Source organism: Cebus imitator, unplaced genomic scaffold (genome assembly GCF_001604975.1).
Source record: "Cebus imitator isolate Cc_AM_T3 unplaced genomic scaffold, Cebus_imitator-1.0 Scaffold39, whole genome shotgun sequence".
Classification (NCBI taxonomy): Eukaryota; Metazoa; Chordata; class Mammalia; order Primates; family Cebidae; genus Cebus; species Cebus imitator.
Genome location: NW_016107354.1, coordinates 10,167,819 through 10,180,609, shown reverse-complemented (window position 1 = coordinate 10,180,609; position 12,791 = coordinate 10,167,819). Strand labels below are relative to the sequence as shown.

Genomic DNA, 12,791 nt, shown 5'->3' with positions numbered 1-12,791 from the left:
GAAGGAAGGAAGGAAGGAAGGAAGGAAGGAAGGAAGGAAGGAAGGAGAAAGAAAAGAAAGAAAGAAGGAAGGAAAAGGAAAAGAAAATAGAGACATCTTAAAAAAAAAAAAATGGAGCCAAGGTTCTAACTTCTCTATTCAAGCATTTGGGGAGAAATTTCCCTGAAAATTGTATGGCTCCCTGTATTCACCCTGCCTACAGCAACATCAACCTAGAATAATTGACCCATATAAGTCCTTTCCTCTTCTCCCAACCCTTCTCTTCCTAACTTAAACCACAAAATAACTGCCCAAGTGAAATTGGAAGGAATTTTGCCAGGAAATATATTACATGAAAGTGTTTTAGGAAAGTGTGAAGTGCTAGATGAATGTAAGGTGTCTGTATTGTTGCTGCAAAGCCCAAGCAGCTGGGGTAAGTGATTATTTTGGTACAACAATAATTCAATATATTGATTCAAAGCAACATAAGCCCAAAGACAACTGTTGAAAAAAAGTCTCCTATGGAAAGAGATGTCTACCCTAGGCCCCTTTTTAAATATTTGTCCCTAGAGTTATAAGCTTTATTAACCAGTCTATTGGAAGTCGGGCCTAATGCAATTATGGTAAGCGCTCCATTTCATTTACTGTATAAATAGCCATACATCTGCTTATATGTATATATAACTCAGTAATGTGATCTGACTATGTATACAATCATTGCATGGAGAGTATTTATAGCTCTATAAATCCATGAAGGCATATATAAAAATGATCAATTTCATTTCAGGGACTCCAAAATAATTTTAACCCATAATCTTATTCTATTCCCGCACAATACAAAAATCCATTTTGTAAAAGGGCAGATAGCAAAAAGTAAGTGTTGGGCTAAGTCCTCTGACACTCATTTCCAGTTGCACAAATATCACATCAAACTTATCTGTGCAAATGTGTCCTTTGCCATAAATTTCCCCCTGCCAAGTTAACTTTGACGAAATCCTGTCCTTGGCTGGGACTAGCCACGAGAGATGATGATTTAGCCACCCAGTAAGGTACTTTTCTTTTGGCAAAGCGAGGATGGCAGTCAAAGAAAGTGCTGGAGGGAGACACATCAGTGGACAATGATGATGGAGTTGACCCCTTCAAATTGTTCCTAGTTCCCAGCCAACACAGAGGGGAATCTGGTTCAGGATATTTTCTGGGACCTCTCCATAGCTTTCTGTCATAAGGTTTGTATTAGAAACCAAATAAAGCACAATATAGTTGAAGAACTCTCTCAAAAAACAGAGCAAGCCCCTAAGATTCCTCTTGTCTGACATTCTGCTCACAAAAATGATTAGGACTATTTGAATCCAAACTGGCCAAACTCTAATCGAAGATGAAAGTACTAGCTTTTTAGAAATAACATGTAGGTATTGGCTTGAAGCTTAGACAGCCCCAGATTCAATGCTTGGCTTCGTCACCTCCAAATCTAGTGGCCTTGGGCAAGTTCCTTGACCTCTCCAAGGCTCAGTGCATACATCTGTAAAATGAGAGAGGAATCACCCAGCAGGCAGAGTGGTCGTAAGCTTTAGAAACAATGATGATAAAGTGCCTGCCTCATATAGACCACAGCAAATAGCAGTGCTGATTATTACTATGCGAAATGTTTCTCCAGAGTATAATAAAATCCTCCGAAGCATAGTATCTTTGGGGCAGGAAGAAAAGGAAGAGAGAAGCTAGAACAGGTTCTAACTTAATTTCAGCCAAGCATAAGTCATGAGTGGTAGGATCTGGGGAAGATGGCAAAGCGTAGTAGAGATGGGACACCAGAGGCCTGAGAGTCTGTGTGCCCACCCCACCGATTAGGTAAATCTGAGTTCTTCATATACATCCCAGTCCTGAATTCCAGAGACCGAAAGCCTACCCTTTTCAACCCTTTTCAACTCTCATGCCCCAAATCTGGTGGGACTTTTCAGGCAAATTGCAGACGCTAAAATATGGGTACACATGTCAGCCTCAGTATGATGTTTGTGTCAACACAGAGGGAGATCCATGCTGAACGATTTTTCTGTTTACGTTTCTAGCTTTTCAGAAAGAAGTTGAGATGTTCTGATTAAAACACATGAAGGAAAGGGAGAGAGGGAGGGAAGGAAAGAAGAAATAAAGAGAAAATACGTTCCCTTTGCAGTTTTATTTTCATACTGTCTTGCTTTCCTTTAGCGAAACTGGTACCATGAGTAATAAATGAAGGTCTTAATCTGGTTTGTAGTGCCACCTCCTGGATTCATTGGGAATTACAGCCAACATCCTCCAGCATTCCCAAAACTACACGTACACAAGCCAGACAGGAGGAATTGCTGTGTTTGCAGTGCGAAGTGGGGCAAAGCTGGCAGCTTCTAGCACAATAACAAAGGTGACAAAATGATGTAAGTCCCTATGCATATTTTCTGATACGTGAAAGGCTCTGATCTTTAAGAAGATGAATGTCAGATGATCCCAAAATGTCATCATCACACTTGAAGATGATGAGGTAGTTCTCAAAAGCCATAAAAATCAGCATAAAAGTTTAATGCTGTATTTCTTGTATAGAAGCTGTGTTGAACAGTGATTAAGAGCATGGATTCTAGAGCCAGACCACCTGAGTATTTGGCTGTTGCTACTTATTAGATGCACAATGCAAGGCAAGTCACATCAACTCTGGTCTTCAGTTTTGTCATCTATAAAGTGGAGATAATTATAATGCCAACCGTGAAGACCTGCTGTGAGGGAGAGATGAGGCTATACATAGGAAGCACTGTGAACAAAGCCTACAGCGTGGTTAGCACGTGGAAACGTAGCTATGATTGTAATCTACTATTAGTATATAAAGCAGACTGATACAATGGGAAATGTGCCATAGGGGTGCTCCAAAAACCTGCGCATGAGTCCCAGCTCTGCACCTGACCTGCTAGGCACCTTTAGGCAAGTCTTTTCAATTCTCGGAACTTCAGTTTTCTCATTTGAAAGACAAGACCACCACCCATCCCACCAGCTTCAGGTTCACACACAGGCCTGCACAGCTCAAACGTAAAACACCACATACGTATGCAAGGTGCTATCTGCACAACACAACATGCAAAATCCTTACAGTTAAGATGGTTGGGGTTACAAATGCCCAGCAGACTTTCCAAAAAATGTTGGGCTGGAATCCAATCATCATCTCTATATCTTCACAGAATCGTTGCAAGCCTGCAAATAAACAAAGCAGAGAACAGGTATAAGGCACGGTAGCAGGAGGGTGAGGTGGGGGCAGGACAGGCACTACAGCCCCTCACTCCAGGACCATTGGCTAGGGCTAGCCCCAGCCCGATATCAACATGACCCCTATCATGCAGGGAACCATCAGACAAATGACTCGCTGCCAGGAAGATTAAGGCAAATTGAACACTTAAGTAGATATTAAATATGCTCTGTAGTGAGGTTCAAAAATGTCAGCCCACGGTGACATCTAAAAAGCTCAGTTCCAGCCTGGCCCCGGCTCTTGGCACTGCCACAACCTGACATCTAACATGTGCAGCTGTTTTCTGAGCTGCTTAGTGACAACTCTGGCAACACCAGTGAAGATTGTGGTCAATAAGCAGACTACTTTCCGAAAGCCTTGGAATTCAGAGAGGGAATCACTGCACACTGGTTTTTATCTCCCACCCTCCCAAGGACACTCTTCCAATGAGTCGTTTATCTTTGCTCTGTGCAAGATGATGATAGCATGCAAAAGCCAACATAAATTCCAAGTGTCCATCGCCCACTCTGTTGGAACTCAAATGACTGCTGTCTTCTTGGTCATTCATCAACTTCACTAAAGTAAAAACAGAGGAGACAGTTACTCTTGCAGCCCTACACAACCACCATCCCTGCACCCTCTTGATTTAGGAAGGTTTTTAAAACCACCCCTCTAAAGAAAAAGTTGTTGAGAAATATTTTCGAATTGGGCAGTTTCTTGCATTTTTTTCATGACCTCGTCAGAAGTGCGGCCTTCCCAGAACTGTGGGACTGAGATGTTGAAGGGACCTGTACAGTGTCCAAGTGCAAGCTCCTTCATAGTCAGCGGCTCTGACTTCAATATGGCCTCAGCTTAAAAACTCATCATTCCTTCATCCTCCATCATTTTTGTGAAAAGTGGGTATCTGCAGGTCAACAGGGACTTACCAACAACTCCTCCTCCCATCAAGAAAACTCCTTGCATATTCTCAGGCCTTCTTTCTAGACCTTGGTCCCTTACTCCTCCTCACCTCAGGCCTTCCCAGCCTCCTTAGATTTCTGGGTCTTTTGCCTTGAGTTCCACAAGAGCAGGTGAATTCAGTCTCTGGGAGCTCCTCTTCCTGCCTTCACTGGCCACCTCTCCCCCTTCTGCCACCACCTCCCTGTCCACCACCTGTACCAGCTGCCCTCATCCGATCAGTGTCCCCCACCACCCCCACCTCAGTCCCCACTGATCCTTCCTGGTCCTGTATTTTCAATGCCTGCTTTCTACTACTCGGAAGTGGGGAAGGATGGATGTGATGTACGAAGACAATCTCTTGCTGGGCTAGAAAGCAGAGACTGGAATTTTCCTTCTGCAGAATGGAATAGTTCAATTCAGACGCTTAAAAAATGGCCCTGCTGGGCCAGGCATGATGGCTTTAGCCTGTAATCCCAGCACTTTGGGAGGCTGAAGTGGGTGGATCACCTGAGGTCAGGAGTTTGAGACCAACCTGGTCAACCTGGTGAAACCCCATCTCTACTAAAAATACAAAAAATTAGCCAGGTGTGGTGGCGGACATCTGTAATCCCAGCTACTTGGGAGCTTGAGGCAGGAGAATCACTTAAACCCGGGAGGTGGAGGTTGCAGTAAGCAGAGATCATGCCACTGTATTCCAGCCTGGGCAACAAGAGCAAAACTCTGGAAGAAGAAGGAAGGGAGGGAGGAAGGGAGGGAGGAAGGGAGGGAGGGAGGGAGGGAGGGGGAAAGAGAGAGAGAGAGAGAGAGAAGAAAAAAATGGCCCTGCTGATGTTCTATATCTTGATTTGGGTGCTGAAAATTCACTGAGCTGTACACTCAAGATACATGCTGTTGTGGAGAAAAGGGAACCCTAGTATGCTGTTGGTAGGAATGTAAATTAGCACAGCCATTATGGAAAACATTATGGCTGTTCCTCTGAAAACTAAAACTAGTAATACCACATGATCCAACAATCCAACTAGTGGGTGTATATCCAAAGGATTTGACATCAGTATGTCCAAAGGATACCTGCACTCCCATGTTTATTGCAGCATCAATGGAATCAACCTAAGTGTGCATCAACTGATGAATGGACAAAGAAAATGTGGAATATATACACAATGACGTACCATTCAGCCTTTTTAAAGAGAGGAAATTATTTCAGGAGTGATAACATGGATGAACCTCGAGGACATTATGCTAAATAAAATAAGCCAGGCACAGAAAGATAAAGACTGCATGTTCTCACTTATGTGTAGAATCTTAAAAAAAAAGGAACACATAGAAGACAGCAGAACCGTAGTTACCAGAGACTGGGGAAAACAGGGAGATGATAGTCAAGGATACAGCATTTCAGCTAGACAGGAGGAATAAATGATAAGTATTTGAGGTGATAGATATGTCGATTAGCTTGATTCAATCATTCCACAGTGTATAACACATAGCATCACTTTGTACCTTGTAAATAGATACAATTATAACTTGTCAGCATCTAATAAAAAATCATAAATAAATGAAAAATGTATCATGTATGTATGTTGTACTTCAGTCTTAAAATTAATCGAAAAACTCCACTCCAGACACCACTATCAAAATAATGGATCCTGAGACCCTTCACGGCCCTCTGCTCCTGATATTTGCTTTTACTTCCCACCAGGCTCAGACTGAGAAAGTCAGCCACCCCTATTGACAGTGAGTTTCCAGGCCTCCTGACAATAGCCATCATGGAGGGCCACCAAGCCTCAGGGCTGCTGTCGAGGAACCTGTGCTGGGAACAGTATGAGGACTCACCCAAGGCAACTTTTCCCAGCTCACTCTAAAATGCCTTAGGTTGCAGCTGAGCTTCCTGCTCTACTTTAAGGCAAGTCTGACAGCAGTCAGTACACACATGGCACAGTGGAAAGGGCACTGGACTGGGAGTTAAGGTCCAAGAGTTGATCCCCAGTTCAGCTACTGACTCACGGTGTGGCCTTAGGTGAGACAGTCTCCCAAGATTTTGTTTACTGGGGAGACTGGGCCAAATGAACTCTTAGGGCTTTTCCGGAGAGGTCAATCCATGACACCGGGACACTCCAGGTTGCTTTCTTGGGTCTGCAGTCAAGAACTGCATGTTTTAAGCAGCTGATCCGATCATCTTTGGATTTGTTAGTCTCCTTTCATTTTTATTACACAGCTTCAAATGAGTAGCTTCTGAACACTAGGCCCTCTGAGTATAAGTGAGGGGAGAGAATAAAATAAATAGAAGTAAAAGCTGAGGGCCTCAAAATCATATATAAAGCACCAATAGCAGGTCCAGTTCTTTTTCTAAAAAAAAGAGATTCTGAAAACTTCTGTTATTAGCATCAATCCTGTTGCCATGTTGTTCCCATTCATGAAACCATCCCCAAGAGCTGGTGGTGTGTGGCTTGAATGGGGCACTGATATGATAAGGCTCAAGGTTAGACCCAAGGACTACACATAAACAGCCTCCTATAGAGGAGGGGATCATGACAACAGTGCTCAAGCTCCCCGAGGGGGGATAAAGAGCTGGACCCCAAGCTGTAGGAAGGGATGGATCATGGGTGCTCAGTTTTCAGTTTGCAGCAAGAGACAGCTTAATGCAGAGGAGCAGTCCTGGCACCAACAGCGAAAAGGCTTAGGTTCCAGGGCCAGTTTAGACCCTGGAAAGTCATTCGCCACCCGCCCTACGGGGCCGCACAGGAGGGCTCTGGACATGTGGCCTGTGCCCTGGATTAGCTCCAGATTTTAGGATTGCTCTGCCTGTCATGCCCACTTGTGGGCTGGCCCTCTAGATGCTAAGGACCATGGGGCAACCCTCCTGCACCGCGCCCATTTCTGAGTCAAGCTCCCCAGTTTCTCCAGCCTCTGCTTCACTCCCAGCACCCAGGCCCTGGCCCACATCCAAGTCCCCACCTGAGTCCTTCTCTGAGTCAACAGCTATTTTCATCTTAGGCCTCTGTTTATATGGCTTCCTCTGCCTGCTTTCTCCTTTCCCCTAATCCAAATCCATCTTGCCTTCAAGGCCTCAACCATGAGAAAGGAATTGTTCGTGGAACCTCAAGCATGGGCAAGAGGGACTTGCCTGCTGCATTACCTTGAGCCTGGAGGGGTAAAAGACTAAGTAGTCAGGCCTCAAAAAGGCTCTGAGCAGCTTCTTCTCAAAAATGAGTTTGAATTAGCAGAAAAACAGCAGGGGGGACAAAAAGGTGGTGAACTCATGGCCATTATATTAGACTCAAACAGATAGGAGGCTCCGAAACTGGTCCATGACAAACTCCACATGACCAAAAGGTCCTGAACTGAGGAGTCAAGGACTTGCTTAACCAGCCAATCACGCACCCCTGTGCACCTCTGTGGCTTTTGCCTCTCTAAACCACACCATGCCCTTGGTATAGATACAGTTCACGGGGCTGCTCTCCCTCCTGGGTGGCCAGATGTGGTTCCCGTCTCAGCACAGAGTTCTGTGTGCTCAGAGAGGAACCACACCTGGTTTAGTGCTCTCCTGCCACCATCTCGAAATTCATATTTTTTTTTAACAAGGGACTGTATATTTTCATTTAGTACTATGTCCGACAAACTATGTCTCCAGTATTGTGTATACTTTTGGACAAGTAAATCCCCAAGTTATTCTTTTGTAGTTAATGTGAAGGTCCTCAGCTTAACATTCCCTAAGTCCCAGTGTTTATTTCTCTTATATTATTTTATCTCTGAGATGCCACCTCCAAGGTTTTTCTGACTACTCTGACCCTCCATTATCTCTGGGCAGCAAAAGGGCTCACAGCCAGGGATGCACCCCTCAGTGTCTTAAGTGTGCGTGCTCTTCCTTGAGAGCTAGTTGGCAAGTTCCTTGAATATAGGAAATTATCCCTTCCTCTCCACATTCTTAAGAGCCCACATGACGTACTCACACACAGTTACCTGTGTGAGTTATTAATGAGCTAATGCCGCTCATTCCTATGGTGTACTAAGTCCCAGCAAATGGCGCTAGGGAACGCTACACTCTAAAATTGGTGGTGTATACAGTGATATTTCAGATAAAAACACAAGGGAAAATGGAGCTCAGGGAGGGGGCTCATAGAGATATAAATTAAGCTTGAATTTGTAGAGTTTGGGGGGATACTTTGTTTTTGTCCTGTTTTGTTTTTGTTCTGTTTGTTTTGTTTCGTACTTTGAAAAATCTTTCTGAGTTCAGCCAGCAGGATGGGGAAGAACTGAAGACAGAGAGTCCATCAAGCAAAAGTTATTGCCTGCTGTGAATCTAACATTTCTCACAAGAATGTGGATTTAAAAAAAAATTTTTTTAAAGGGGGATGTGGGGACATAAAAGAAAATAAAAGAATGTGGAGAGAGGCCGTCTGGGAGGTGGTATGTGAAACAAGGAACTGGCTGACGTGGAAAACAGATCAAGACCGCTCCACACTGAGGCTGGGGAAATACACATGGAGAGCCAGGCAGTTAGCAGGCAGGAGACCTTGGTGGTTCAATTGCATTGTTCCTGCAGCCAGAAGGCCCTTGTATTGGCTCCAGGAAAATGAAAATATTTTTTTAAATTTCTCTATTTAGGTGAAAGTCTGCTAAAGGGACCACTTCTACACAAAACTCAGGGAGTTTTTCTTTTAAACCTGGATACCTCAAAGCCAGCTATTGGCAACTGAGACATGTTGACTTAAGAAATTCAAACAAACAAAAAAAAAGAAATTCAAACAACTGTTTCAATCTAATAAATAAAACTTGAAAATTATACCTACCATATTTCAAATGTTTGAATGATATCCTCTAGAATCTAGAGATTATTAGAAACAAGAAGAAAACACAAATCTCTTCAATTCCCTGGCTTATTTTTTTTTAATTCTGGCTAGGAAGGTAGTATACCAGGTGAGTCAGGTTCATTTTAACCCTTCACAGGTTTATGTTCTACTATTTTAAATGAACCCTGCACTGGTTTGGGGCCTCATAATCTCAATAAAGAATACACTGTCTTCTGGGATACAAATTACAGATTTGTGCAGACTTATTTTTTTTTACCTCAAACAGTCATGTTAGCTTATTTCAACTTTTCTTCCTGAACTCCTAGAATCCATCCAGATTCAAATCAGAGGCACACACCCACACCTGACACTGCAGAAGTCAGGCTCAACCCGAGTCCAGCACAGAGTCAACCTGATTCTGGAGGCAAGCCCAACACCAGACCTCTTACTTAGAAACCAGGGGATTCCTTGGGTGGTCCCAAGGAAAATTAACATAGCCCAGGGACGAAAGGACTCAGGATTTATTTTTCCCTTCAGAACTAAGAAACCTATGACTAGATTTGTAGGGGGGTGGAGGAAAAGCTATTTATTTAATTCCTAAAAACAGAAATAATAAGAGGTTTCTATTTCAATGTTTTAAGCCATACTGCACAGCCCTGTTTTATAGGGAGAACTATGCAAACATACCCTTTGTGGCAATCAACAGTTAGGGTATAGGTAACAGAAGATGTAAATGAGACAGTTATTTGCAGTTGGGCCAGTGTTGCATATTAAAGCGCTTTCCTGACTTTGCCAACAGATATCTGGTGACCTGAACTTACATGTGGACCCATGAGGGACTGCATTGCCAAAGAAGGACCTTGGAGGCTTCTTCTTGCCTGTCCTGGCAAGGCCTTTGGTTTCTGGGCACAATGTTAAGATTCACTGTGGTGGATTTCACTGGGTTTCTACCACTCTCTGCTCAGGTAGAAATCCTTTGAAGCCTCACCCTAACTTCGACAGCAGGTCTTCAATCACAGCATCGTTGCAGCAGCCAGGCTGTCTTAGCAGCCAAAAGTGCTGGCAGCTGGCTCTCTGATCTCATCAGGACAGCTGGCATACCTGCCCAGTTCTCTTGCCAGGAACTGAACTCTCCCTGCAGTGGGAATGTGATCTTTAATCTGAGACAAATTCCCCGTCCACCAATGCGCAAAATTGACTGCAAGTATCATCCTGTTTCTGGAGTACCAGGAGGTTTACACAGGAGGCTTCCTTTTTCCATCTTGATTCCCGCTCCACCCCCTTTATTTTAATGGGTTTTCAGGAAAAGCAAGAAGCTGTCAAACACCTGTTGGGTGGAGGCTAACCATTACATTAAAAATAAGATGCCTGTAACAGGGACACCTGGAGGTGAGCTTTGCTGGGCCTCCAGTTTAAAGAGCAGAGCTCTATAATAGAACAATTTCTAATCCTTTGGTGTATACCCAGCAGTGGGATTGCTGACATGCACACATATGTTTATTGTGGCACTGTTCACAATAGCAAAAACTTGGAACCATCCCAAATGCCCATCAAGGATAGACTGGATAAAGAAACTGTGGCACATGTACAACATGGAATACTATGCAGTCATAAAAAAGGATAAGTTCATGTCCTTTGCAGGGACATGGATGAATCTGGAAGCCATCATTCTCAGCAAACTGACACAAGAACAGAAAACCAAACACCGCATGTTCTCACTCATAAGTGGGTGTTGAACAATGAGAACACATGGACACAGGGAGGGGAACATCACACACTGAGGTCTGTTGGAGGGTGGGGGGCTAGGGGAGGGATAGCAGTGGGTGGGGAGATTGGAGAGGGATAACACTAGGAGAAATACCTAATGTAGGTGACAGGGGGATGGAGGCAGCAAACCACTATGGCATGTGTATACCTATGTAACAATCCTACAAGATCTGCACACATACCACAGAAGTTAAAGTATAATAATGAAAAAAAGAAAAAAAGAGCAGAGCTCTGCAGACTCCTCTTCCTTTGGGCTCCAGATGGTACATTTGTCCCTCAAGCATATCCTGCATTCCAAATAATATCTTGCACTTCCTTTTAGCTTAGAATATGTTGCTCTCTCTTTTGGGATCTGAAGTACAGTTAGATAGTCTGAACTGGAAATGCTCGCCTTCCTGACATTTGCTATGATGGCCTTTATATTAGTGAGGCCTAGGGACAGTTCTGAGCAGACTTCCAAGCAGAAGGAAGTGAATCAAACAGCACTTTCTTGAACTGACTGACAGTACATACAAGGGACGAGGAGAAACTCTTGAAACCCCAAGGACGAACACCTCCACACAAAGGGTAGAGATGGCATCTGATAGCTCACCATTCCTGTTCTTGATAATGGCCCCATTGATATGGCATACCAGTTGCTGTTGTGATGGGAAGGCTACACTGTAAGACAACTGGAAGTTTATTTCTGGAAAAATCTGAGATTAAGATATTGCATCACAGTCTCCTATGATGCTAATAAAGTTTCCTAAGGGTCTGTGAGCTGAGTAGTCTCTGTTCTCACTACATTACCCAGGGACCAGCTACAAAGTTACCCTCAATTCAAGCTGCTTGGGCACTGAAGACCAGGAAATAGTTTCACACCTGCAAAGTAGTCTCCTCTTCCCTGATCTGCCATTGTTCACAGGCATTAACTGTTTCCACGCCAGACCATACCCAAAGGGATGTCTGAGTCCTAGGAATTTCTGATGCAAAGATTTCTGAGTTTCACCATCAGCCAGCTCTTGTTTCTCTATTAAATTTGGATCACAGTGGTCTTGAGGCAACTTTGGAAACAAAGGTGCAGCTCTCTTACGTTTCCTAAATAGTTGCAATTTAATCCTTGTATTGTATTATTAAGTATGGAAAATCTGCTTGCCATGACTGCCTTACCAACACTCAAGCACCACCTCAGCAACAGGCACAGTGATTTCCTTACCGTACACATAAGAGATCCCCACGAGCTCAAAAATGGCAATGATGACAAGGGCATAGGAGGCAGCATAGGTGTCCACAAGCTGAAACATGTAAATTCCACCCTAACAGGAGAGAGAAACAACCAATATCAAATGCGTCCTGGAGCGGGGCTGTCTCTTCCCACGTTTAACAGCCAATTCACTCAATCCTGAGAAGAGTCAGGTGCAAACAGGAATCCATGCATCTCCCCTCCTCTCAGTCGCAGTAACCTACATCTGGTCCAGCATGTAAGCTGGGGGCCTTGCTGTGTCAGCAAAGCAGTTCCTCAACAGGCTCTGAGCTGATCAATATAACAAGCACCAAAAAAAGCGATTTAACATCATATTCTTGGAAGGCAAAGGTCAACGTCTGAAGAAGTGTATGTGTGTAAACAGCCAGATTGCTTTAGTTTTGCTTTAAGCAATTGATCATTTCCACCTAAGTATCTGCATTCGATTGACCCTCCAACGACCTTTAGGCGTCTCTGGGCGTTTCTCACACATCCCCATGTATCTACCTCACTCTTTACGTCTCCCCGCAATAAATGAGGCTTAGAGACCCTCACATTCCAATCTGCTATTCTACAGAAGACTAAATTAAAGCCCAGAGTAGTTAAATTGCTCAAGGCCACAGAGACAACAAAAGCAATATATATCCTGAGTGAGCTAACACAATTTACCAAGACACTCAGGACTAGAAGAAACTGAAGTGGCTGTTGACTCATACGTGACAGTAATCATCAGAAAATGTATCTGGTTAGTAAATATAGATTTTCATGTATTCTGTTTTCTTATTCCTAATTTTTTATTTACTTTTTTAGAGGTGGGGTCCCACGATGTTGCCCAGGCAGGAGTATAGCGGCTATTCAC

At 43.7% G+C, this 12,791-nt stretch overlaps 1 protein-coding gene across 1 annotated transcript in view; it reads right to left on the bottom strand.

The window, feature by feature from the left end:
- SLC6A5 (solute carrier family 6 member 5) overlaps window positions 1–12,791 on the bottom strand; it is a 60,170-nt gene that overhangs the window by 8,850 nt on the left and 38,529 nt on the right. The window contains exons 13-14 of the mRNA XM_017525918.2: window positions 11,906–12,005; window positions 3,086–3,186 (exon numbers count right to left, since the gene is read on the bottom strand). Coding sequence (XP_017381407.1) covers window positions 3,086–3,186; window positions 11,906–12,005 — 201 coding nt within the window. The remainder of the gene's footprint in view (window positions 1–3,085; window positions 3,187–11,905; window positions 12,006–12,791) is intronic.